Below are 27,853 nucleotides of genomic sequence, written 5' to 3'. Positions count from 1 at the left end.
AATATTAGACATATTTGGTTTCATAGAGAAACTTTTCTCACCTTATAGGAAAGAGAGGGCAAAGGGAAAAAAGGAAAGGGAAGGTTAATAGAAGGGAAAACAGAAATAGTAAAGGAAAAGTATAAGAAGAGGGGAGGGGCTGTAAAAGGGGAGGGCTGCTTGAGACAAGGGGTGCTCACAAGTTAAACACTGGGGAGGAGGGAAAGGGGAAAAGTAAAGAGAAAAGTATAATTTGGGGTAAATTAAATAGTGGGGAATACAGAATTAGTAGTTTTAACCATAAATGTGAATGGGGTGAACGCTCCCATAAACTGAAAGTGGATAGCAGATTGGATTAAAAGCTAGAATCCTACAATATTTTGTTTATAAGAAACACATTTAAAGAAGAGTGATACAGAGTAAAGGTAAAAGGCTAGAGCAGAATTTATTATGCTTCAGTTGAGGTAAAAAAAAGCAGGGGTAGCCATCCTATCAAGGAAAGGCAAATATTGATCTAATTAAAAGACATAAGGAAGGAAACTATATCTTGCTAAAGGGTAACAGATAATAAAGCAATATCAATACTAAATGGTATAGCATGGAAATTTCTAAAGGAGAAGTTAAGAGAGCTGCAAGAAGAAATAGACAGCAAAACTATACTAGTGGGAGATCTCAACCTTGCTCTCTCAGAACTAGATAAATCAAACCACAAAATAAAAAAGAAGTTAAGGAGGTAAATAGAATACTAGAAAAGATAGGTATGATAGATCTTTGGAAAAAATTGAATGGAGACAGAAAGGAGTACACTTTCTTTTCGGTAGTTCATGGAACCTATATAAAAATTACCATATATTAGGTCATAAAGACCTCAAAATCAAATACAGAAAGGCAAAAATAGTAAATGCATTTTTTTCAGATCATGATGCAATAAATATGACATCCAATTAAAGGCCAGGGGAAAATAGACCAAAAGTAATTGGAAACTAAATGATCACAACCTAAAAAATGAATGGTGAGACATCAAATCATAGATACAATTAATAATTTCATCCAAGCGAATGACAATAATGAGACAACATACCAAAATTTGTGGGATACAGCCAAAGTGGTAACAAGGGGAAATTTCATATCTTTAGATGTTTACTTGCATAAAATAGAGAATGAGAAGACCAATAAATTGGACTTGAAACTAAAAAAGCTAGAAAAAGAGCAAATTAAGAACCCCCCCATCAAATACCAAATTTGAAATTCTAAAAATAAAAGGAGAGATTAATAAAATTGAAAGTAAAAAAGCTGTTGAATTAGTAAATAAAACTAAGAGTTGGTTTTTGGAGGAAAAAAAACACCAACAAAATAGATAAAACTTTAATTTGATTAGAAAAAGGAAAGAGGAAAATCAACTTGTTAGTCTCAAAAATGAACAGGAAGAACATTCCACCAATGAAGAGGAAATTAGAGCAATAATTAGAAGTTATTTTGCCCAACTTTATGCCAATAAATTTGATAACTTAGGCGAAGTGGAGGAATATCTAGAAAAGTAATAGATTGCTCACATAACAGAAGAGGAAATAAATTACTTAAATAGTGCCATTTTAGAAAAAGAAATAGAACAAGATATTAATCAACTCCCTAAGGAAAAAAAACAAACAAACCAGGATCAGATGGATTTACATATGGATTCTACCAAACATTTATAGAACAATTAATTCTATACTATAGAAAGTATTTGAAAAAATAGGGAATGAAGGACTCCTACCAAATTCCTTTTATGACACAAACATGGCACTGAAACCTAAATCAGGTAGGATAAAAACTAAGAAAGAAAATTATAGACTAATTTCCCTAATAAATATTGATGCAAAAATCTTGAATAAAATATTAGCAAAAAGATTACAGAAAATTATCCCCAGGATAATACATCATCACCAAGTAGGATTTATACCAAGAATGCAGGACTGGTTCCATATTAGGAAAACTATTAGCATAACTGAGTTTATCAATAACCAAATTAACAAAAACTATATTATCATCTCAATAGATGCAGAAAAAGCAGTTGATAAAATCCAATATCTATTTCCATAAAAAAACACTAGAAAGTATAGGAATAAATGGACTTTTCCTTAAAATAGTCAGTAGCACTATTTAAAACCATCAGCAAGCATCATATGTAATGGGGATAAACTGGAACCATTCCCAATAAAATCAGGGGAGAAACAAAGTTGCCCACTATCACCATTACTATTCAATATTGTAGTAGAAATGCTAGCTTTGGCAATAAGAGAAGAAAAAGAGATTAAAAGAATTAGAGTAGGTAATGAGGAAACCAAATTACTTTTTGCCAATGATATGATGGTATACATAGAGAACCCAAGAGATTCTACTAAAAAGCAACTTTATCAAAGTTGCAGGATACAAAATAAATCCACCTAAAACATTACCATTTTTGTATCTCACTAAGAAAATCCAAAAGCAAGAGATATAAAGAGAAATTCCATTTAAAATAAATGCCAATAGCATAAAATATTTGGGAATCTATCTGCCAAGGGAAAGTCAGGAACTATATGAGCAAAACTATAAAACACTTTCCACACAAAGTCAGATCTAAACAATTGAAAAAACATCAAGTACTCTTGGATAGGTTGAGTGAATATAATAAAGATGACAATACTACTTAAACTAACCCATTTAGTGCTATATCAAACTTCCAAGAAACTATTTTATTGACCTAGAAAAAATAATAGAATTCATCTGGAAGAACAAAAGGTCAAGAATTTTAAGTGAATCAATGAAAAAAAGGCAAATGAAGGTGGCCTCACTATACCAGATCTAAAGCTATACTATAAAGCAATGGTCATCAAAACCATTTGGTACTGGCTAAGAAACAGAGTAGTTGATCAGTGGAATAGATTAGGTTCATAGGACAAATTAGTCAATGACTATAGCAATTCAATGTTTGACAAACCCAAAGACCCCAGCTTTGGAGATAAGAACTCACTATTTGACAAAAACTGTGGAGAAAATTGGAAATTAGTATGGCAGAAACTAGGCAACACTCTAATACCAAGATAAGATCAAAATGGCTACATTATCTAGACATATAGAATGATATTATAAATAAATTAAAAGAATATAGGATAGTTTATTTTTCAGATCTGTGGAGAAGGAAGGAATTTGTGACCAAAGAAGAACAGGAACTCATTATTGCACACCAAATAGGTAAGTTTGATTATATTAAGTTAAACAGTTTTCCTAAAACAAAACTAATGCAGACAAGATTAGAAGGGTTACTTTTAAGGGTTCTGATAAAGGCCTCAATTCTAAAACATATAGAGAATTGACTCAAGTATATAAGAATTCAAGTCTTTCTTCAGTTGATAAATGGCCAAAGAATCTGAAGAGATAATTTTCAGATGAAGAAATTAAAATCATTTCTAGTCGAATGAAAAGGTGCTCTAAATCACTATTGATCAGAGAAATGAAAATTAAGACAATTCTGAGATAGCACTACACACCTCTCAGATTGGCTAAGATGACAGAAAAATATAATGACAAATTTGAGGGGACATGGGAAACCTGGGACACTAATATATTGATGGTGGAATTGTGAACAGATCAGACCATTCTAGAGCACAATTTGGAACTATGCTCAAAAAGTTATCAAATTGTCCCTATCCTTTGATTTAGCAGTTTTTCTACTGCTTAAATAAATATTAAAGGAGGGAAAGGGACTCACATGTGCAAAAGTGTTTATGGCAACCTTTTCTGTAGTGGAAAGAAACTGGAAACTTGAGTGGAAGCCCATCAATTGGCAAACAGTTGAATAAGTTACGGTATATGCATGTTATGGAATATTATTGTTCTGTTAGAAATGATCAGCAGCATGATTTTAGAGAGACCTGGAGAGACTTACATGAACTGATGCTAAATTAAATAAGCAGAACCAGGAGATCATTGTACATGGCAACAGCAATATTTTTTGATGTACGTTTTGATGTACATAGCTCTCTTCAACATTCATACCAATTCCAATTCTTCAGTGATGAAGAAAGCCATCTACATCCAGAGAAAGGACTGTGGGAACTGAGTGTGGACCACAACATAGCATTTTCACTCTTTTGTGTTCTTGTTTGCTTAATTTTGTTTTTTTTCTTAATTTTTTCCTTCTTGATCTGATTTTCCTGTGCAGCAAGATAACTGTATAAATATTATACACATATATTGGATTTAACATATATATTAACATATTTAACATGTATTGGACTATGTGCCAGTTAGGGGAGGGGAAGAGGGAAAAGAAGGGGATAATTTGGAAAAAAAGCTTTGCAAGGGTCAGTGTTGAAAAATTACCCATGCATATGTTTTGTAAATAAAAAGCTTTAATAAATTAAAAAAGAAGACTATGGTATAAAGAAAAGATCACTGACTTGGTTCAATTCACACCTCTCATTTATAACCTGCTTCACCTTAAAGCAAGTCACTTACTCTTGCTAGATCTTAATTACCTCATCTACAAATTAATGATATAGTACTAGGTCCCCTCTGAAGTTCCTTCCAGTTCTAAATTTATGATTCTAAAAATACAGTACTACTAGCAAACTAGAATGACTACTGCTTCATTATTCCTGGAAGCTGGTTCTTTCTTATTGTAGTCCTCAACATTTTTAGGGTTGTGACATCATTCTCCTGACTTACAATGAATTTGTACTTCACTAAAACCCCTAGATCATATTCTGACAAATTGATATCTAATCATAACTCTTCTATTTCATGCTTAGAGAGTTGATTTTTTGAATTCAAGTATGATCAGTAGAGATTGGCACAGAAAGGGAGGAGGGGAGTAAGGGAGAGGGAAGAATGTGGAGATGTCATGAGCAAGATTGTCTAAATCAGTAGTGTCAGATTCAAATAGAAAAGAATCTTTGCTGGCTGCATTTTGACTTAGAATACTGTGGTGATTGCTTTAGCACCCCGGATACCCTAGAATCAGCCGGAGTCAAGATAAGCAAAAATCCTTGATCTTTATTTTCTGTCTTTAGGGGTAGGAGTAAATTGGATGGACACAGAATCGCAGTGACCTCTCCTCTTCGCCTTCTGTCCAGAAGTGACTCTGGCTAATCTTACTCCACCCTCTAGTCCTTCCTACAATTCTCTGTTTACACGAAATGATTGGGCCATCACAGAATAGTTGGAAGGGCCATTTTCCAAGAATATGCTTATAGAGTATTGTCCAATTGGTAATTAGTCTTAAGTGTTCGGTTTTCCGACCTCAGTGCATTAACTCAAGAGTTTACAGAATACTACTAAATAACATTATTTTTGTTGTTTTATATATTTATTTATTTTATTAAACATTTTTGACTTATATTTTAATATGGTTCATGCTTCACTGGTGTTTTTTGCCTGCCTCATGTAGCCTGCTGTCTTGAATTTGATACCTCTGGCAAACCATCCTTGAGAATAATATAGTATATATTACCACTTTCTGTGGTAATAGTTTTGTGGAATAGTATGTGTCAAGTTATCAAGAGATTCTACCAATTTTTTGGAAATCAGAGCCAACGGCACCAAATATTTTGAGGAAAAATATAAGAACCAATAGGATGAATATCTGAGTAGTGCTTCAGTGATAGCTGTTGAATTTTTGTTGGAGGTAGACATACTTTAAAATGCAGTGTGACATATACATAAATAATTATATAAAATATATGGTTAGGTGAAGGGAGAAAAGACACCGATTCACTAAGAGTCCTTAGATCACAGAGATGGAGTTCATTCCTTTGAACAGTCTGGCTCCAAAGACATGGGAATTAGGGTTTGGTTCCCCCCCCCCCCCATATATTTTTTGGCTCATTATGTCAAAACTCTTGAGTGTAAGAAATATCTTGGGTCTATACAACCTATTTTTAAGTCTCATAAGTTTCTATCTTTATAACATCTCTCATATGTGTGCTCTTTTTTAAACTCATAGGGGTACCACTCTAGTACAAGCCCTCATCATTTCTTGCCTGGACTATTGACATTTCCCTTCCCCAAATCTCTCCCACTTAGTTTCTTTCTTTCTTTCTTTCTTTCTTTCTTTCTTTCTTTCTTTCTTTCTTTCTTTCTTTCTTTCTTTCTTTCTTTCTTTCTTTCTTTCTTTCTTTCTTTCTTTCTTTCTTTCTTTCTTTCTTTCTTTCTTTCTTTCTTCCTTCCTTCCTTCCTTCCTTTCTCTTTCTTTCTTTCTTTCTTTCTTTCTTTCTTTCTTTCTTTCTTTCTTTCTTTCTTTCTTTCTTTCTTTCTTTCTTTCTTTCTTTCTTTCTTTCTTTCTTTCTTTCTTTCTTTCTTTCTTTCTTCCTTCCTTCCTTCCTTCCTTCCTTCCTTCCTTCCTTCCTTCCTTCCTTCCTTTCTTTCTTAAAGATTTTTGTTTTCAAAACATATGCATGGATAATTTTTCAACATTGACCCTTACAAAACTTTGTGTTCCAAATTTTCCCCTTCCCCCCACTCTCTCCCTTAGATGGCAAGTAATCCAGTATTGGTTATATGTGTTAAAATGTATGTTAAATCCAATATATGTAAACATATCAATTATATTGATGCACAAGAAAAATCAGATCAAAAAGTAAAGAAAATGAATAAGAAAACAAAATGCAAGTGAATATTTTTTGGCTCATTATGCCAAGACTCCTGAGTGTAGGAAATATCTTGGGAAATATCGTAAGATCATTGGAACTGGTCCAAATCATCTCATTATTGGAAAGGATCTCATCCATCAGAATTGATAGTCTTATAATACTGCTGTTGCTGTGTACCATGATCTTCTGGTTCTGCTCATTTCACTTAGCATCATTTCATGTAAGTCTCTCCAGGCCTCTCTAAAATCATCCTGTTGATTTTTTCTTATAGAACAAGAATATTCCATAACATTCATATACCGTAACTTATTCAACTGTTTGCCAATGATAGGCATCCACTCAATTTCCAGTTTCTTGCCATTATAAAAGGGGCTGCCACATTTTTGCACATGTCTCACTCTGAAGTGATTTTCCTAAAACACAGGTCTATGTCCTTCCTCCAACCATAAATCCCAATAGTTCCCTATTACCTCCAGGGTCAAATATAGAATTCCATTTGACATTTCACAATTTGCCCCCTTCCTACTTTTTCCGTTTTCTTAGACTTTGCCTACTCTAAGATCCAGCAACATAGAACTACTAGCTGTTTCTTGAACATGACACTCCATCTCCACCTGTCTGCTTCTGCAGTAATTGTCCTTCATGCCTGGAATATTTTGCTTTTTCCAAGTCAGCCTCTTGGTCTCTTAGTTCCCTTCAGGGTTCAGTTTAAATCTTACCTTCTGCAGGAGGTCCTTGGTCTTCACCCTCCCTCAGGCAGGGCCTGTTATCTTAGATTACTTTCCATTTACTTTGTATATATCTTGTATATTTCTAGTTACTCACACATCTTCCCCATTACAAATGCCAATTCTTTGAGGGAAGGAGTTGTTTTTGCCTTTCTCTGTATTCAAAGTTTAAGACGGATCCTCAGTTAGGCACTTAATAAATAAATGCTTGTTGATTGATAGCAGAAACTGGGGGAGAGCTAAAAGTCGGTTTTGAAACATTTATTTTTCTAAACAATAGATGGCAGTAACGAATTTATTTATTTATTTATTTTTGGGTATCTCTCGCAGTTTTTCTCTCGGGGAGGAGCTCTGATCTCAGCAAGAAAAATCTTTTAGCTAAGCTGGGTCAGAAAAAGCTTACTTGGCCAGATGTGAGAGGAAGGCGGGACTCTGAAATGACCAATCAGAACCTCGGGGAACAGGGGTGGGTTTCTTTTTAATAGCTTCCTTGGGTAAAAGACTCAATTGTGCTCGTTATGCTTCCCTTAACCTTTTCTCTTTCTCGGCAAATCATTCTAGGAAGGAGAAAGATCTTAAGATACTGGCACAGACCTGCTGCCTTTATGTCTACTTTACTGATCAATCAGCCCCAGTATTCCTGGTTGAAAGATTTGGGACTCAAAGAAGAAAATGAAGGCGTGTATAATGGGACTTGGGGTGGAAGAGGAGAGGTAAGTGTGGAGCTCATGGAAATCTGATCTCAGCTGGTCCGGAAGCCATAACTCTACTCTGTTTTGCAAAAATCATTGCCCTTTTAGGTTTTAGTTGCATTATAAATAGCATTTTGATTTTTATTAATTTTTAAAACAATAGTTAATTGCTTAATTTTAGTGATTATACTTTTAAAACTCTTTTAAATGTTAGATTCTTGAATCCAGAGAAGGGAATGCAAATATTTATTTAAAGTTAGTGCAAACTCAAGTTACTTTGCAGTGGTATCTTGGGCAATACTTTTACTCGGGGAAATAACACTTTGCATTGTAGAGAATCTTTATGTCTCCTTTTCGAAGTGCTTAATGATAATTTTCCCCCAGTTTACTGATTCTCAAATGCTTTTTTTTTTTTTAAATAAGAAGGAAGTGGGAGGGTAGTTATCACCTTTTTAAAGAGATTAGCTGTAAGGTTGCAAAATTTTCCTGAGTTGTTGCCGCTGTTGTGAGCACCTGGGTTCAAAATTCTATTCTGTTGCTTAAAGGCTGTTTTGGCCTTGGGAATGTTACGATTTACCAAGGACTTAAGTTTTCTTCTCTGTAAAATGATGAGGTTACTCTAGTTGATGCCTCTTGCATAATTGGGATTAAATATTAAAAGGGAAGGTAAGAGGCTTGTTGAGAGCATGTGTATTTTTAAAGTGAACTTTTAAAAGCTAGGTATTGTGTTTGAAACTCCTTAGAAAAAAATTATCAAATAATCAGTGCTTTCTATAAACAATAGCAGATAAATCCGGGAAAATTTTGTTGGTTCCTTTCAAAGTCTTGGATTTGCCCTCTTTCTCTCCCTCATTTTATAACATACTCTAACAAGACTTTTTTTTTTTTTTTTTTTTTTTTAAGGTTGTTACAAGCTACTGCCCAGCTAACAATGAGCCTATAGCAAGAGTCCGCCAGGTAAGTGTGCTATTATTTTATACTTTTTTGGGGGGGCGGGGAGGGGGATGTGTCTGAATTCTTAAGACTTATGAAGAGCATGTAGTAATTAATAATGAAATTGCTTAAAGTTGGGAATGATACTTTTTAAAATTTGGCACTTATTAAGAACTATAAATGCTGTTTTTTACTGGGCAAAAAAGAAATACTAGGTATTGCAAAGTATGTAAACAAAGGATAAGTATTTTAATTAAACCCCAGGGAACATAAAAGTTAGAGAAAGGATTTATTATGAAATAAATATATTTGGAGAAGATTGGGGTGGAAAGAGATTTGAACTCATCACAAGTGGTTCTTGCTTAATGTTGAAAAATGTAATGAAATGGAAAAAAATTGGAGCAAAATTTATGTCATACTTTTGTTTTTGTTAAACAAATTGAATAAGATGTGACTTGCTTTAATAGAAAGGAAATAAACATTATTAAGCATTACTCTTACAAATAATTTCTTACTAAGGTCTTACAACAATCCTGAGAGGTACAATTAATGAAACTGAGTTAGACAAACTTTAAATTATATTTTTATATGTGTAGAAGAATTGCACATGTTTAACATATATTGGATTATTTGCTATGTTGGTTAAGGGTTCGTGAAGGAAAGGGAGGGAGAAAAATTTGGAACACAAGGTTTAAAAAAAGGTAAATGTTGAAAACTATCTTTGCATAAATTTTGAAAATAAAACTATTATTAAAAAATAAATTATGTTTCTAGAGTCACACAGCTAAGTGTGTGTCTAAGACCACATTTGCATATTCTGCTGCACTCCCTAGCTACCTTTAGGCAACTAAAAAATAAAACAGTTCTGTACATGTCAGCATAAATGACATTTTTGAAATATTGACAAACGTAAAAACTGTATCCCAAATATGCAAAAACTCTAAAAAAAATTGTAAAGGTAACTCTAAAATAGCTAAATGGTGAAAATATATGTGAATATCAATTTTCAAATGGTAAAATGCAAATTGTTAACAATAACTTTGAAAACTTGCTAACCTCATATTACTTTATATTGATTAATGTAATTTAAATAATTGAAGTATTCGTTGGTAAAAAGAATTAAAATTGTAAAATCTTCCTGGAGAGTAATTCACAACACAGTAAAAATTATAAAACTTATTTTACTTTTAGTAACCCAGTAATGCCATTATTGGAAATATGCACTAATAGTACTAAGAAAAATGGGACAGAGTTTTTAAAAAAAATTTCTTAGTTGTAATTGCAAAAAACTGAAATTAACTGGTACAAGAAGGGGGGAGTGGTTAAATTGTGGTAATGATAATAATAGCAATAATAATAACAGCTAGTATTTATGGTTTAAGCATTTAACTTTAAGGTTTACAAAGTGCTTTACATACACTTACATACTTATACATGTATATATGTTATCTTATTTGATAGAATAATGTATCAGAATCTGAATCATTGCTTTGGATTCTGATCTTTTTGATCTTTGGTTATCTTTATACTTTTTAAAATTACTGGGGACCTCGATAATTGCTCTAAAAGAACTTTAAAAAGTACTTTTGACTTTCATAACATTTCTCACAAATGCCCCCTTCACTCTTAATACTATCATTAGCTTGGTATATGACCTCATCATTTTCATGCCTGGACTGTTAAAATAACATGCTAGTTGACTTCCTTGTCACAAATCTTTCCCTAGTCCATCTTCTTCTACTCAGTTGTCAAAATGATCTTTCTAAAGTACAGATTTGATACTTATCTTCAATAAAATCCATTGGAACTCCCCTTATCATTTCTAATATCAAATATAAAATCCTCTTTTTGATGTTCAAAACCCTTTATAAACTGACCATTCTTACCTTTCCAACCTTCATGTGTCTCCCAGGTAATTCTATGGTCTTGTGACTCTGGATTCCTTGTGGTTTCTTGAACAAAATACTCCATCCCCAGCTTTGGGAATTTTCACTGAATGCTTCATCTCTGGATTTCTTTCTTTCCTCATCTCTGCTGCCTGGCTTTCCTGGCCTCCTTCATAACCCAGCTAAAATTTCACTTCTACAGGAAACCTCTTCCAATCTCCCTTAATTTTAATGCCTTCCTTTTGTTGATTATTTCCAATTTATCATGTATGTAGGTTGTCTGTATATAATTGTTTGCAAATTTCCCCCCCATTTGACTATGAGTTTCTTTAGAGCAGAAGGTATCTTTTTTTTTTTTTTTTTTTTTTTTGCAACCTTTGTGTCTATGAATTAGCACCATAACTGAAACTTAAAATAAGCATTAATATGATTGTTAATCAATAAACCCCCTGAAAAGGTCTGGGAGAACAATAAAGGGTCTCTGAAATGTAAATTTTTGGAAATGTGTTAAAGCAAATAAGACCAACTATTGTGAGGAATATTAAAAAATGAGGGAATATTTAAAATTATTTTTAAAATAGGAAAAAAAAGCAAAATTAGTTAAAGTACTTACTAAGTGCAGTCTCATAAGAGAAAAAAAAGTGAATAGGAATGGACAGTTTTGAGAAATGACTTAAGAGTAATGAAATTTCATGTATTGAAGTTCATTTGATTGTAAATAATTGTAAAGTAAGTTAGATAATAGTGATGTTTAAATTTGTAATAAGTTAATAAAAAAAGAAAAGAAAAGAAATTTTTTTTTTTGGCTGTAATCTGATGTGAATATCCTTCCCATTTTCCAGCTAAAATGAACTTTTCTATTCTTTTCTTTTTTTTTGACAATTGAGGTTAAGTGACTTGCCCAGGATCACACAGCTAGGAAGTGTTAAGTATTTGAGGCCAGATATTAACTTGGATCCTCCTGACTTCAGGGCTGGTACTGAACTTTTTCTTTAAAATGAAATACTTTATGTGTCTGCTATGTATTTACCATGTGTATTGGTATTTGTCATTTCATCTTTTTTTTGGATATTTCCTTTAATATTTTTAATATAATAGACAATTAATAAATGTTTGTTAAATGAATTCTACATAATAAGTACTATGAGATAGCCTCTTCTTTTGATAGTCCATGAAAGAACTAGATATTTAGTGAGCACTTGGTTATATTCTATGAATATAATTATATAATATATGCATACACACACATATATATATATAACATATAATTGTGATTTAGTTTATTTTGGACAAGGAAAGTGGGTTAAGACTACATATGGGAAAATGGAAGTTACTTTATTTTAAAAAAACTATCTCATTTCAGTATATATCTTTGGAGTTTGTAAAATTGCTTGTTCTGCAGAGCTGGGGAATATTATCTAAAACATTCTATATGAAAATATGGATGTATTTTACATAGATGCATGTAAAGTACACATATAAATATGTAACAGATATATACAAGCATGTAGAAAAATATGTATCTAAAATACATCCATATTCTCATCTTTCTAAGATTTTAGGTAGCGTTACACACAAATACACACATGCAATATACATATATATGCATATATAAAAATATATCTGTAGGTTATCAGTAACCTTTCCTTTTGCTTTCTATCCTGTTTGTCTTCTTCCCACATTATTCCTTCCATAAGGCTAACCTGGCAGACTATGAAGAAACATTAAAAAAAACCAAAGAAGCTTGGAAAATATGGGCAGATGTAAGTAATTTTACTCAATTAATAATTCATTTGCTTCTACCTTTATTTTTGGAATGTGTTGTGGGGACAAGGTAGGAGGGATAGTAAAATGTTCAAATAAATGAGATTAGGAATTTTGACAACAAGTTATTATCTAACCTTTGCTTTGGTGTGATGCTATCTTAAATTAATTTAAGAGGAAATGAAATATACCTTTCTAGGTAGAATCCCAGATTTACTTCTAAAGATGTTATATTAAGTTGCCTAACTATATCTGCTCTGCCCTGGTGAGTCATCTGACTAGAATGTGGCCCAAGGCAAGTATTTATTAATGTTCTTGATGGCACTTGGAGGCTGTTTTGCTGGCCCAGACAAGTCAACTTGACTTTTTCAAAGGGAAGTGTTGCATAATATGGTAGAAGAAGCACTGTCTATAAGTAGCTGAAGATTTGGGTTCACATTCTGCCTTTGGTACTTACTATCTTGTGATCTTTGCAAAGTCACAATCTTCTTGGGTTTTAGTTTCCTCATCTTTAAAATAGTTTAGATGGCTTCTCTCAGACTCCTTCCAGTACTAGACTTGATGCCATGATATTATGGCATAAGAAAGATTAAAAAAAAAAAAGATGAGACTCTGAAATAACTGATATTTAGTATGTCTTTTGTTTTCTGCTCCCAAGAAATAGTTTGGATTCCCTTTATTTGCAGTTGCTCAGACTAGAGAATCTTATAAGAGGAGGTGTCTGAGTGGAAGATTGTTCAGATGCTGGAGAGATTCTACTGTTAATAAAAAAATAAGATGCAAGAACAGTTATAAGTTAGATGCAATAATTAAATGAAAGACATGTGAACACAAATAATGTATAAAAATTTTGTACTGAAATATTTTTTTTTTTTTTTGCTTATGTAAAGCTTTACTTAGGGTACATATGTAGACCAGAAAAAAGAATACTACCTTATTTGATAAGGTGCTTGGCCTTACCTTTGCATGGCCTCTTCTCCAAAAATTACCTATGGTATCATTGCTAAATTGTAAATATTTAGCCTAGAGATCAGGAAATTTATGGATATATACTTGGTAGTTCTGTTTAAATATTTATAGATTTTTTTTATGTGGAAGAGGGACTATTTTTTTCTGTGAAGACAGATCGAGGAACAGTGTGTAGAAATTAGAAAGATGGAAAATTTGGCATCATTTTCAGGATAATGTTATAGGTGGAATAGCTCCCTTCATTGTAAGGTGGGTGATATTATATAGCAAGTATCCCCTCATAAGAGGTGTTCAGGAAAAAGCTGAATATCAGGTGTGTTATAGAAAAAATATTCAGAAATAGTTGCATTAAAGGTCACTGGGCTTAGGATCTTCTTGGCCTTAAAGCTAAAAGGATCTTAGAAGTCTAGTAAAATACTTTCATTTTATAGACCAGAAAACTGACCCAGTCTATGACTTTCCCAAGGTTATACAGATAGTAAGTAGAATTTGCATCTGGGTCTAGGTATTCTTTTCTTATTACTACTGGTGTCCTTTCAGAATCTGGGATAGTATTTGGTTTCTGCTTCTGCTCTAAAAATAATGATTAATAGATAAAGTTATATTTTCCGCATCTTGCTTCATTTTGTAGCTGCCATATCCATTACCATTTCTTTTAACTCTGTTAAATAGATGGGAAATGGTGGTTGGAAAATGTGGCAATTTGGAAAAGGAAGTAAGCAAAACACAACAGTAAAGTAATCCTTTAGTAGCTTGAATATTATGATAAAAATTAAATTTTCATTTTTAATATGTTGATTCTGCCTAGCCAAGGATAATGAATATTTTTCCTTCAATTTAGATCTCCCTATAGTTCCATAAAGTGTTTTGTGGATTGACTCTTTTTTTTTTTTTACTCTAAACAAAGTGTATATTTGCCATCATGTAAATAAGGCTTCAAAAGTATTTTAAGTTGATGAATATTCTTAATTACTTGTAAAACAGTACTGGAACTCTACACAGATTGTGATCAGTCATATAAAAACTTTTTTTCTCCTGACAGGGGGTAGAGAATGGTTAGCATTCCTTTGAAAAGCTTTCAAATCAATGATGTTTTGGATTTTACTGTCATAACAGTAACTTCATCTTGAAAATACATAAGAAACAGATTAAAATTAATTAATGAATACATAAATGGTCAAAGAATATGATTAGGAAATTTTTATAGAAATCCAAACTAAAGCCATGTGAAAAATGTTGCAAATCAATAACTAAAATTATGCTGCTCATTTCTAAGGGCTTTTATCTTTTAAATTGATCAATGAAGTTTCATTCTTTACTTAGATTCCAGCCCCTAAACGAGGAGAAATAGTAAGACAGATTGGTGAAGCCTTGCGACAGAAGATCCAGATATTAGGAAACTTGGTAAGGTATTTTAAAAGTAAATGTACCTTCAAAAAAAAATCCAACAACTAATCTACAACTGCTCTGTGTTCTTATTTTATGGAAGATTGATTTTGAAAATTGATTCTACAGAAATAAAACTTGATTTTTTTACCTACTTATACACACTATAAATTAGGAAAAGGCCATTTAACTTGGAACATTCTAGAACTTTTTGTAGTACTTATTAGCTATAACACAAGATGTTATAACAAGGGTTTATTTTGAATTTCATTAAAGATAATTTAAAAAAACTTAAAAACTGCAACTATTTCATTAAAAGACTGTCATTTTAAAACAATTTAGTAGCATAAATCTAGAAGAAATCAGAAGTTCATTTAGCAATTTTTTTTTTTTTTTTTTTTGCCTTTCAGACTTCTCGTCTTATATGTTGCACTTCTGTGTTTATTATTTGTATTATTTTGTCTCCTAGTTATCTGTATATATGTCTTCTTCTTTCTAGATTGTATGGCCCATAAGAGTAGAAACTAGGCCCTGACATTTATTTATAAGTAGTAGACCTTAACATGTATATCCCCCTAATCCCTAGTGTTATGCTTTCCACATAATAAGTGCATAATAATTGTTTGGTAAGCTTTCTTCTGTGTCTTGTTCTTCAAATCTTTGATTAAGTCTTGCAAAAAGGTTTCTTAATCTTACCTTTCTTGTTCTTCTTTTTCTACTTCATAATGTCTTTGCCCAATATGGGATTGAATTCTTTTTTCTAGGTGCTTTTTTTTTTCATATTCACTTAAGAAGTTTGAAGGATTCATTCATGTTTAAATATTTTTAAAATTAGTATATATATATTTTTATTTTCAGGTATCTTTAGAGATGGGAAAAATCTTAGTGGAAGGTGTTGGAGAAGTTCAGGAGTATGTGGATATCTGTGATTATGCTGTTGGCTTATCACGAATGATTGGAGGACCCATTTTGCCTTCAGAAAGTAAGCAAGTAAAAAATTTGTGATTAAATCTGCTAATTACAATTATACATCTTTCTAGTAAAATCTTCAGATTACCAAATAAATTGAAGGACGATAGAGTAACTAAAAATTTTCTAGATACATCATATTTCAATATATAATTAATCTGCTTGTTGAAAAGGTGGGGAAAACTTATCATCTATAGTTGGTATATGCTTGACCATATATTTATCAGATGGATTCTGTTAGTTAATTAATTTTCTTCTTTTAAGAACATATTTATTTTAAATAAATTTTGATCTAGAAAATTAGAAAGTACATCTTCTGTTGATATAATGTCCCACCAAGAAACAAATAATTTAGATTACTATCTCTAGAATTTTAAGAAAATACCTGGTTAGCAGAAAGGTTTTTAGTTTATTTTTTTTTCAGTCAAAAAATGCTGATTTTGTGTTAGGCAGAAGGGATACAAAGCTGAAACAGTTTCTGCTTTCAAGAAGGTTACATTCTTTTGGGAAGACATGTACATATTATGTATATAGAATAAATCCAATGTAGTATCAAAGAAAAATTTTTAATACATTTATTTTTCATTTTAGACATCTGAGAAACAATTATATCTTATCCGAATATAAGTATTGTTTTTCTTGGAATGAGAAATGCTAATTTGCTCATGTTCTAACATGGCATCTGACACAACACATTTTTGAAACCATGTTTATTTGAATCTTTAATAGATCATAATTCATATTTTTTGTATAAAATAGTTTAATAAATTTTTTTTACAAGAACAATAGTCATTAAAATCTTTCAGGAAAGCCCCTGAAGAATCATTCCCCCTAAAACAACTTTTTTTGACCATTCCCTTCAAAAGCTCTCCCTTAACTGGCCATCCCTTCCTCAGAGTTATCAAAGAGACTTCCTCTCACTATCAGGACTTTAATCTTTTAGGAAAAGGGGAAAGAGTGTACTGTTTTTAGATGGATCATTACTCTGGTGTTTTCAGAGGAAAGCAAGTAAAGAGAAGATATTTCTTGGCCCATGTCTGATTACCACTTGTTATTTTACTTAGACATTAGCTTTTCTTCCAGAACTTTTATAACTTTCCTAAAAGAAAGAAATTAGATCTAAGAAAAAGGATGGGAACATTGCTTCCTGAGTTTAAGTACTCATAACATTTCCTTCATTATTTAGACTGCAGAAATATTTCTTTTTTTTAAAATTTGCCAAGTCTTTTAAAAATGTTTTAGTGTTTTTATTTTCTTTAATTACATGTAAAACAATTTTTAAAAAATAATTGTTTTTCAAATTTGAGTTCCAAATTTTTTCCTTTCCTTCTCATACCCTGTCCCCTGATTGAGAAGGCCTGTGTGAAGTTGTGCAAAACAAGAAATATTTATTTCTTAATATTTCACCTAATCTCAAAAAATAGTATTATGCTTCCACAATAGTTAGGGAGGCTGTATATTAGCTGTTAGAGGGAATATTGCAAAGCTTTTTTTTTTTTTTTTTTTTTTTTTTTTTTTTTTAAAGAACAGTGGTTTTCAATTTGGGGCCAATCAACATTATTTAAAGATTTTTAATAATATATCCATTCTTTTCCTTAGTTTCTATTAATGCCCTCCAATCTTTTTTTCTTAGGAAAGTTACAAAAGGACTGGAAGGAAAACTAATGCCTAAGAAAATGAATTACAGGTGGTAACCAGTAACTTTTCTTATGAATTTTATTTTGTACCTCTAAAAAGAGGTCTAAAGGCTTCACTCTATTTCCAAAGGAGGCAATGACACAGAAAGTTAAAAGCCCCTGCATTCAAGGTCTTTAACTGAGTCTTGAAAGTAAAGTATTCTATGAGGTTAGAAGTGAGGAGGGAATGAATTCCAGGCATGAGGGTGGTCTCTGTGTTCAGAGGTAATGAATTCTATTAATCTGTGTGTAAAAGAGAGAGACCATGGTTAAGCATATTTAATGATGAGAAAGAAAAATTAAGACGTTTGTAGCAATAATCAGTATTAAAAGGTCCTGTTGACTATAGCCATCTACTTTTTCTTAAAATGCAAAATGACTTCCCATAAAATGAGAAACTTTGTCTCTGAATGATCTGCCAAATTAGCTTGTCAATTTATTGGCATTCCACATCAATGCCCCATAATAAGTGCTTTATATTTATTTGCTGATTGATTTGATTATCATTGCCAATCCAACTCTTACTAATCCAATCCAAAAACCTCTAAAGGAATCTCTCTTTCTCTCTGCCCCCATGTATATGTATATGTGTCTGTATGTGTGAAGCATAATGAATCAAACAAAGATCATGTCAATTCTATTTCTTCTCATTCAGGACCTGGTCATGCCCTTATTGAACAGTGGAATCCTTTGGGCTTAGTTGGAATCATTACTGCATTCAACTTCCCAGTGGCTGTGTATGGTTGGAATAATGCTATTGCTCTGATTTGTGGGAATGTCTGCCTTTGGTAAGATTCACAGTTTCTTTTTCCTTTTTTTTTTTTTAAACAATTTCAAATATGCAAGTTATACCATTGTTTTTCATGTACATTTGTGCTTCACTTTGTTTATTTTTATAAATTTAAGCATTTTATTTTATTCATACTTGATTTCACCCTTACTGATTTCATCCTAAAATTCCTTTTTGTATTCCCTTTGATATCTAGTATACTGTTGGTACATCACATTTGATATCACAGTTGTGAAGCTGTTGAGAGATCAATGTACAAGATAACTTAGGGAGAGGAAGATACTAAAGATTTAACAAAAAAACTTTACCTTTATTAATTCTGAGAAAGGTGGCCTAAAACACCAGCTACCAATCTATATGCTTATTGTCTAGTTTCTAAAAAAGCTCTAATATTCATCTATACATAAATCAAGGATAACTTCTTTGATTGTAGGAAAGAGGTAGGCTCTGTAAGCAGTATTCAAAAGTAGAAAACATTCTTGAATATTGGATAACACATTTACCATTTTGTAGTTTTAAAAGATGTAGAGAATATAAAATACCATTGTGTCTGCTGTTTGGTGCTTTCAAGGCACTTGAGAGGTGGTGCCAAGATGGCAGAGTGGTAGGAAGCACTATAGCTGAGCTCCTCCCCAACAGAACTTCAAATAGCTTTAGAACCTGTTTCAGAATGAATTCCAAAAAGAGACACAATGAGTCTTTTATCTGGCCCCACTCTCACAAAGAATCAGACAGAGAAGTCTCTAGATACTGGGGATGGATTCTGGCCAAGAGAATATGTACAAGCACTCCAGTGCTTAGGGACAGGCTGTGTATCAGGGCAAGAGGAAGTCCTAGATTCATACTGGGTACCCCTTTATACATACCTGGGCATTGCTATAGGGTCAGGTGTGAACTGGTAGCCTGGTTGAGAACTACTCTGTTCTAGGTAATTGATCCAGGTGGATTGAGAAAAAAACAGTGTCTAGTGGTAGAAGGCCCTGGGAAGTATACCAAGAAAGGAGAAAGTTCAGAAGCCAGTAGTGGCAGTGTGGCTTAGACTCCAGCTACCCTAAGTGTAGTGCAGTTTCATTTCCAACATCTAACTCAAGTTATAGAGGAATAATCAGGGCAAGAATTCTAGACCAGAGGGAAACCTATAATTCTGATACTCTGAGACTAAAGAACTTTTCATCTTAGTCTAGCAACAGTCTACTCTTGCTCAGATCTGAACTCAGTTTAGGAACTTGCAGAGTTTAGATTAAGACAGCAGTAATAAGACCATTGTGGAAGCACTGAAAGCTTGCAGGTCTACAGAATGAGGTGTTCCTGAGATCCTGGAAATAATACAAGAAAGTAATAATAGGACTGGCCTAGACCTTCTCTTCAGAAATGGAAAAGAGCCTAGACCTACATATCAAGTCTGAAGTCAGAAAGTAGGCTAGAAAAATGAGCAAAGAGAAAGAATTGCAACATAAAAAAATTATTATGGTGCCAAGGAAGTTCAAGATACAAACTCAGAGTGTGAGAATGAATACATATACAAGCAAAGTCTCCGAGAAAAACACTTTATCTTCCCAAAGGAAACCTCCAAATTAAAACTCCTAGTTACATTATATCTCAAAATCCAGCACTTCCAAGTCAAAGACAAAATACTGCAAGGAGTGAAAAAGAAAGGATTAATGATTTAGTAGCTACCACTGTAAAGGAATGGAGAACTTGTACAATATTATAGAAGGCAAAGGATATGAAATTTTTATAAAAAATAACTCAGCAAAACTGAATCTGATGCTACATGCTTTTTGGGAAAGAATGACATTTTAATAAAATAGAAGACTTCTAAGCAATCCTGATGAAAAGATTAAGTTGGACATGAAATGAAGAGGAATATAAAAGGTAAACAAGAGTAATAAAGGGCTAAAAAAGGATAAAGTGCTTACATTTGAACGTGGGGAGATGAATCCTAACATCATTTGTTATAAAGGAAGTTCAGTTAAACAAGGCCAGGGAAGAGTGGAGAAGAATACAATTGGAAAAGAAGCAAAAATGAAGTTAGGAAAAAAATTATCTCACATAATCATTATATGCAAATAGAAAGCTATATTAAAAAGAGGATGTACCTCATTTATCTAAACAAGTCAAAGGAGGGAAAAGGGAGAATTATAGGGAGGGTAGTTTAAAGAGAAATTAGTCTAAGCAAAACAAACTAAAGAGATATAATATTTATGACTTTTTGACATGACAAACAATGGGAATTTTAAGGGGTGACCATTAATTTGGGAATAAATTCATTATGATATACAAATGTTATATAATACTATTAAGTTGAACTTCCCCCCCCCCCCCCTAAGGCTGGGGTTAAGTGACTTGCCCAGGGTCACACAGCTAGGAAGTGTTAAGTGTCTTGAGACCAAATTTGAACTCGGGTCCTCTTGAATTCAGGGCTGGTGCTCTATCCACTGCGCCACCTAGCTTCTCCCTGAGTTGAACTCTTAAAACATGACCAGCCATGATTCAGAATGACAACTTATGAAATATATTCTTTATCTTCTGAGAATTGAAGGAGTTAGAATGAGACATTTCTTTTTTTTCGACATGGCAGTTGTGGAAAATCATTTTGATTGATAACATTTATAGTGGATTTTGTTTTTCTTGTGGAGAGAGGCCTCAAATGGGAGAATAGGAAGCAGATTTTGGTTGATTAAAATGTTTTTCAAAAAGGTGGTTGGTTGTTATTCTTTATTCTCAAAAAAAGATCAAAATAACATCACCATGTTAAAGTTGAGTTGCAGTGTGTCTGACTGTGGCTGATCAGATAAATACAAGCTTGGAATGCTCTGTTACACATTGGACACAAATAGTCCCTATGAGCATTTGGGATGGCTTCTCTAGTTTTGTGCATCTTGTGTTTTTTCTGAGCTAATTCAGTTCTCCTTTGGACATAGAGCACAGTACCTTCTCTGATGAGGGCATATCATGTGAGATGGCCTGTGCCAGTGTTTCCCATGTCATACACAAAGGAAGAAAAGGCTCTAGCCTTGGTAGAGCAGAACTTTACCTTAAAGGCTCACTTCTGACAAAGCAGCATCTATAACATCAATCATTCAAAATTCCTAGAAATTATTAAAAAAATAGTCCTCTGATCACAAAGCATCAAAATGAAGCATCAAAGGGATGCATGCTTTTCATAGGTTTTCATCACTGATACAGTGAGACACAGCAGAGTGGATAAGGCAATGGAGTATAGAGGAAGTGTATCAGGGCAAGAGGAGGTCCTAGATTCATACTGGGTACCCCTTTACATATACCTGGATGATCCTAGGCAAGTCGCTTAACTCTAGGTGTCAGGAGAGCTTGGGCTTGATCTAAGTGCTTTTTTCAGGTTTAAGTTTTACAGTTTGAAGGACATGTAATAAAAAATCTTAAATCAAAAAAGGATTTCCTATGCATGGTGATATGCTCCAAATGGTCCTGTGTGCAGTTGTCATTGTACTGGTTACATAAACCATTGCAGAGCCTCTTGGAATAGATTTACATTTATTTAAGAGGTTGGCCTAGACCTAATGTAAAATCTAGTCAGGTAGTAGCCTAGAAGAATGAGCAAAGAAAGAAAGAATTACACCATTAAAAGCAATTATGGTGACAGGAATGTCAAATCATAAACAAACAAAAAAAATGACACTAAAACATTTATAAACAAATTTACAATAAAAAGTTTGGAAATGGGCTTAATCAATTTTTGGAAGAGAAGAAACAAGTTTTTAAATTTTTTTTTTTAAAGAAAAAGTTAAAGAATTAAAAAAAAATTAGCTCAAGGAAAAAATTATAAAAGAAATAAAAGTTATGTAAAGAAGAATTCAAAAGGCATGTTTGACACGGTGCCAAAGAGGTCACATAATCATGATTCCTAATGACTATTTATGAAATATCAACTATCTTCTAAATGAGAATTCAAGGGATCAGAATGAAACAATTTCTTTTTGGACATGGGAAATATGGAAAATTGTTTTGAGTGATGACGTATTTTAACAATACTGTAAAAACAAAGTGTTGAAAGACCTAGGGACTTAGATCGGAGCAATGACCAACCATGGTTCTGGAGGACTTAATGATGAAAGATGCTACTTTCTTCTTGATAGGTGATGAATTTATAGTATAGATTAGTTTTATTTTTATGTAGCCAACATGAGAATTTATTTTGCCTTGCTACATATGCTTGTTATAGGAGTTTTGTTTTCCTTTTTTTCTCAGTTGGGGAGGCAGAGGGAAGGAAGGAAAAAAAGTAGATTTTTTGTTTATTGAAAATGTCTTTTAAAAAATATTTTAATCTGATTAAAGACTAAGTGGAAAAATAATGCCTTTTGTCTAACTGACATGAATTTAGAGAGACAATTTACTAGATAGATTGTCCATCAGTATGTGTTCTGTAAAGATAGTGTTGCTAGGAGAACTAATTATTACTATCAAGTAGTTTATTACATTCAGGATTAAAAGTAATAATAGTCCTTTTATTTTCTTTCAGTTCAAATTATTTTTAAAGGAAAGAGATTCTAGAAAGTTTCGATATTGCCAACAATGGTCAACAATTTCCACTTTGCTAGTATTTTCTAAAAGAATTTAGTCAAATAAGGAACTACCAAAATAATTGATGATGAACTGTTTTCTATTTTTACCTTCCTAATTGCATGCTGAAAAACCAATTTTTCCTATAACTGTTATTTATGTTCATATATTATCTTTATAAGTAAAAGCAAGGCAATTTACCATGAAAAAGTGGTAAAAGCTAGAATCTGCTTATCAATTCTTATCAATTTAACTATCTTACTTAGTAATCTGATGTGGAAAAATAAAGTAAATCTATTTCCTTTAGTCTTCTCAATTGTGTTCTGGGAACAGGAAATCTTGGAAGATTTTCTTTTGTGTTTGTACCAGTAAGATTAAGTCCAGATCAAGTCATCTTGAAAACTATTAGCCAAACATGGGACTTGGATTCAAAGTGATAGTTCTTATTTTTGTCTTGTTAGAGTAACCTTTTGGGAGGGATATTAAGAGCTTAAGTTTAGCTGTAAATTCCTAATTTAGTCACTAAGTTCACTTGTTTTCATTTAAAAATAACTTTGAAAGTGACTTGTTTTTCATTAATAACTTCATTTTTATTTTTTAATAGCAAATGATTGACCAAAACTTCTTCCTTCTTTTCTTCTAAAGGAAAGGAGCACCAACAACTTCACTCATTAGTGTAGCTGTCACAAAGTAAGTGTATGTGTGAGATGTAAATTTCTTTTGGCTAGGGGCTATGTTTTATCTGTACTTTGTAATTCCTTTTTGTCCCCTTAGTGCCTCATATATTTTTTGCATGTAGTGGATTACTGAATGATAAACTGTGCATTTCCTAAAGTATAGTTTTGATCGTTGTTCTTTCTCTACTAGTCTTTCCCCTTTACTCACTTTCCCCAATAAACTTCCTATTTGGCTTCCTGTTGCCTTCAAGATCAAATACAGAATGTTCTGTTTGGCATTCAAAGCCCTCCATAACTTTGCCCCTTCTTAATTTTCAGTCTTCTTATTCTCTGTCATATACTCTTTGATTCAGTGACACATGCCTTCTGGCTATTCAATGAATAAGACATACCCATTTTCTTGGCTTCCTGTATTTGCTCTGGCTGTTACCCTTTGAGGAGGGAAAACTATCCCTCCTCAAATCTGCTCACTGACTTTTCTAGCTTTTGTTAAATCTTGTCTTTTTATGCAAGCCTTCCCCAATTCTTCTTAATTCTAATTCTTCTGTTAATTATTTCCTATTTATTTTGTATATAACTTTGTATTTATTTGTTTGTATGTTATCTCCCTTATTAGATTATAAGCTTTAGGGCAAGGGCTGTCTTTTGCCTTTGTCTTTTGCAGGGCCTACTTGGGTAATATTGAAAAGAGAATGTGAATGATTAGAGAAAAATCTTGTGGTTTTGAAGATAAAATTTTAACTAATGTAATGTTTTTTGTCATTTAAGACATAAATTCTTAGAAAAGCATTAAAAACTAGTAATTATCATTCACTCAATTCTCCATGTCATATATCCCAGCATGCAGTTTTGAGTTGGAGAACTTGAATTCAAATATTGGTTATGCTACTTGCTAACTGTGTGACTGGGATAGTAAGTTAATGCTGTTATGTGATTTATTTCTCCAAAATGAAGGAACCAGTGACCTTAGATGATCTTTGAGTTCTTTCCATTTCTCAATTCCATGATTTTGGATTGTATTTATAGGGAATTAGAAGTTTGGATGTCTTGGGTGATTACAAAAATAGTGTCAGGAATTAATTATTCCTTTGCCTAACATGTTAATATTGGAGCACCTAGCATCTAATATAGCAGATTTTTTTGTTTGTTTAATATTTGGTAATTCTAATTCTTGAGATTTGGTGGTTAGAAACTTTTTTTTAAAGTTTCTGGTGAGATCTTTACATTTGAGGATTTGTTGCTGTCAGAAGAATTTAATAATTAGGGGTCAAGTATTAGGATAGGTTAAAAAAAAGAAGATAGAAGGAAAAGAGGTATGGATTAGTTAATTTTGATGAAAAAATAGATATCTATAGATATAGTCATGCGATTCCTCAAGGAGTGACAGGGAAAACTGGTATAATTTGAAATTGCATAAAGGGTAAAGAAGATAGGACTTTGGGGAGCCTTCTTTTAAAAACTGTTTCAGAAGCTTACTTATTAATGCTTTTTATTTTTATTTTTATTTTTTTAGGATAGTGGCCAAAGTTTTGGAAGAGAACAACTTACCTGGGGCAATCTGTTCCATGACATGTGGTGGTGCTGATATTGGGTATGTTCTTATTTCATTAATAAGGTGACCTAAGGAATATCATGCTATCTAAGGGAAAATGTCCTAAATTTTTAAAGTTGTTTCAGAGTAGAATGGATTACTTTAGAAGTCTTCAGGAAAAGGCAGGATAATCACTTGTTGGAAATGTTATAGAACACAAGCTTATTTTAGGAACTATATAGCATCCAAGGATTCTTTAATTCTCAGACTCTGAAAGATAATCGGAAATCAAATGCATTTCCCCAGGAAAAAATGAATCTATGACTAATGAATAGTTGAAATATTGCATATTATGGAATGAATAGGATTTTGTGAGATATCTTTGTAATCAAACTTCTATTTCTATTTTTATTTCTGTAAGAAAATGAATTTTTGAGCTTCAAGTAAGCAACTTACAACTTTGGGAACATATTGCTTTAAAGTATAGTTTTGATCATTGTTGTTTCTCTTTTGTTCATCTTTTGTTATAATAGGATTAGGACTAATGATGTAGTGAGGAATAGCATTTTATAACTTAAACTTGTAAAATCCTAATGGTAATCTCTTATGATCATAAGTAAATTTCTTTCAATGAATTCCCATTGTTACTGAATATTTCATTATGAGAGTTGAGTTTACATAATTGAGCTGAAAGAAGCCTAGCAGGAAAATTTCACTGAGTTGCATAGGTTCTTCTGTATATTCCACATTCCAATATTATTACACCATCCCCTTTAATTCCTGGAAACATTAGGATAGTGTTTCTGTTCTTAATACATAATTTTAGAAAAAACTCTTAATGTTGCACATTAGTTAAAATTCACTGAAGGGCCTATCCCTTTGAGAAATAATAAAAAAAAAATTCTTTGTTGCTTATAAAGTTGGAAGGAACTTCAGAAGTCATCCAGTCTTACCTCAAGTACATCAACAGTACTATCTGTTATAAAAACATGCTCTACCTCAAAAGTGGTTCTGTTGCTAGAAAGTTAAATGCTTTACAGGGCAATCCATTTCACTGTTGGACAGAACATATCTCTCTATTTCTATCAACACCTAAAATTTTCCTTTAGTGGCACTGAGTGCCAGTGCTGTTACAGACTATGAATTGGATTAGTATTTTGGGGAAAAAGTTTAAGATTATGCTAAGAAATTGACTCAGATGGCCAAACCTTTTGATTTAGAGAGGCCACTGCTAGGCATATGTCTCCAAAAGGCCAAAAACAAAATGTTTCCATTTATACCAAACTATGTATAGCAGCATTTTTTAGTAAAGAAATTGAAGTGATGAAGGGAAATGGATAAAGAAATTATGGCACGTGAATATGAAGGAATAATACTATATATATATAATAGATTTAGAGATATATAGGAAAACTTGTGAACATGAATTCATATGATCTATTTTTTTTTCTTTTAAGATCAAGTATTTTATATTTATATTTAATAAATACAATAAATAAAATATACATATCCCTTGAAATTCTGTTGCTAGACATATACCACAATGACAAAAAGAAAGGCCCTATATACATTAATATATATATATATAGCAGCATTTTTAGAGTAGCAGAGAAACAAAATAGATGCCCACCAATTGAGGAATGGCTAAAAATTATGGCATATGAATGTTATGGAATATTGTAGTGTTTTAAGAAGTTGAGAATATGAGTACAAAAAAATCATAGAAAGACGTATGACCTAATGAGTAAAAAAGTAAGTAGAACCAGAATAACAGTGTGAAACAATGATTACAACAATATTAAAAGATGTATTGGTTAATTTTGTTGAACTGCTTTTATTCTTTAGTAGAAGATCAAAGAGTGCAGATGAACAGAATGATTGTTAAGCTTTTCTTAATTATTTATAGAGGCCACATTTCATCTGTTAAAATAGATCTATGACTTTTCTCTTACAGCACAGCAATGGCCAAAGATGAGAGGGTAGATCTGCTATCCTTCACAGGAAGCACCCAAGTGGGAAAACAGGTGGCACTCATGGTACAGGAGAGGTTTGGTAAGTGGATATTCTAGAAATCATATTTCTCTGAAGACTGAATTTTGCCTTTCTTTCTTTTATACTGCTTCCAACAAAATCTATGTGGTATTTTGAATCATCCAAATGAAAGAAAGAGTTGCACAATTTTCTATTAATTCTTAGGTCTAGCTGAATTCCAAAGCAAACTTTACAGAAATGCTTTTCCTAAAGAACATTTGTTAAATTGGCCTTGATTGCATTGGCTAGGCAAGATTCTCCATTATGCTTAAAGTCAAATAAACCCATAGACAAATGTTTAATGATTTTTTGGGAAGGAGGAATCTTCTTGTTGGGAAAAAGTGAGTATTTTTTAAATTAAATGGCTTTAAGTAGGAGTTTCAGATAAGGTGGGGGAAAATTTAATCAGCTTGTCCCAAATTATACTATTTTTTTTGGGCATGTAACAACAAATTCTAGAGGAAAAATTCTAGAGGACTTAGGAATATTATAGGAGTCATATCTTAAGCATATGCTAAGATATCTTAGCATAAGATTTGAATAGATTTTGCAGGAGAAGGGAAAATAAAACCTTGCTTTTCTTTCAGATCTCTCATGGATCAGTAAAAAAAAATATTATTCATTGGAGTCAAAAGTAAAGAACATTCATGTTAGAGTTAAAGTTTTTTCTTTCTTGGTATCTCCTG

At 32.4% G+C, this 27,853-nt stretch overlaps 1 protein-coding gene across 1 annotated transcript in view; it reads left to right on the top strand.

Annotated features, from left to right (window-relative positions):
• Nucleotides 1-7,782: 7,782 nt before the first annotated feature.
• Nucleotides 7,783-27,853, top strand: part of ALDH7A1 (aldehyde dehydrogenase 7 family member A1) — a 33,765-nt gene continuing 13,694 nt past the window's right edge. The window contains exons 1-9 of the mRNA XM_074281962.1: nt 7,783-8,034; nt 8,917-8,970; nt 12,530-12,595; nt 14,889-14,969; nt 15,810-15,933; nt 18,252-18,384; nt 23,574-23,618; nt 25,119-25,196; nt 27,091-27,188. Coding sequence (XP_074138063.1) covers nt 7,840-8,034; nt 8,917-8,970; nt 12,530-12,595; nt 14,889-14,969; nt 15,810-15,933; nt 18,252-18,384; nt 23,574-23,618; nt 25,119-25,196; nt 27,091-27,188 — 874 coding nt within the window. The 5' untranslated portion in view covers nt 7,783-7,839. The remainder of the gene's footprint in view (nt 8,035-8,916; nt 8,971-12,529; nt 12,596-14,888; nt 14,970-15,809; nt 15,934-18,251; nt 18,385-23,573; nt 23,619-25,118; nt 25,197-27,090; nt 27,189-27,853) is intronic.

This window comes from Sminthopsis crassicaudata, chromosome 1 (genome assembly GCF_048593235.1).
Source record: "Sminthopsis crassicaudata isolate SCR6 chromosome 1, ASM4859323v1, whole genome shotgun sequence".
Taxonomy (NCBI): domain Eukaryota; kingdom Metazoa; phylum Chordata; class Mammalia; order Dasyuromorphia; family Dasyuridae; genus Sminthopsis; species Sminthopsis crassicaudata.
Note: the sequence above shows the minus strand (reverse complement) of the source record. Positions and strands in the feature narration are given on the sequence as shown.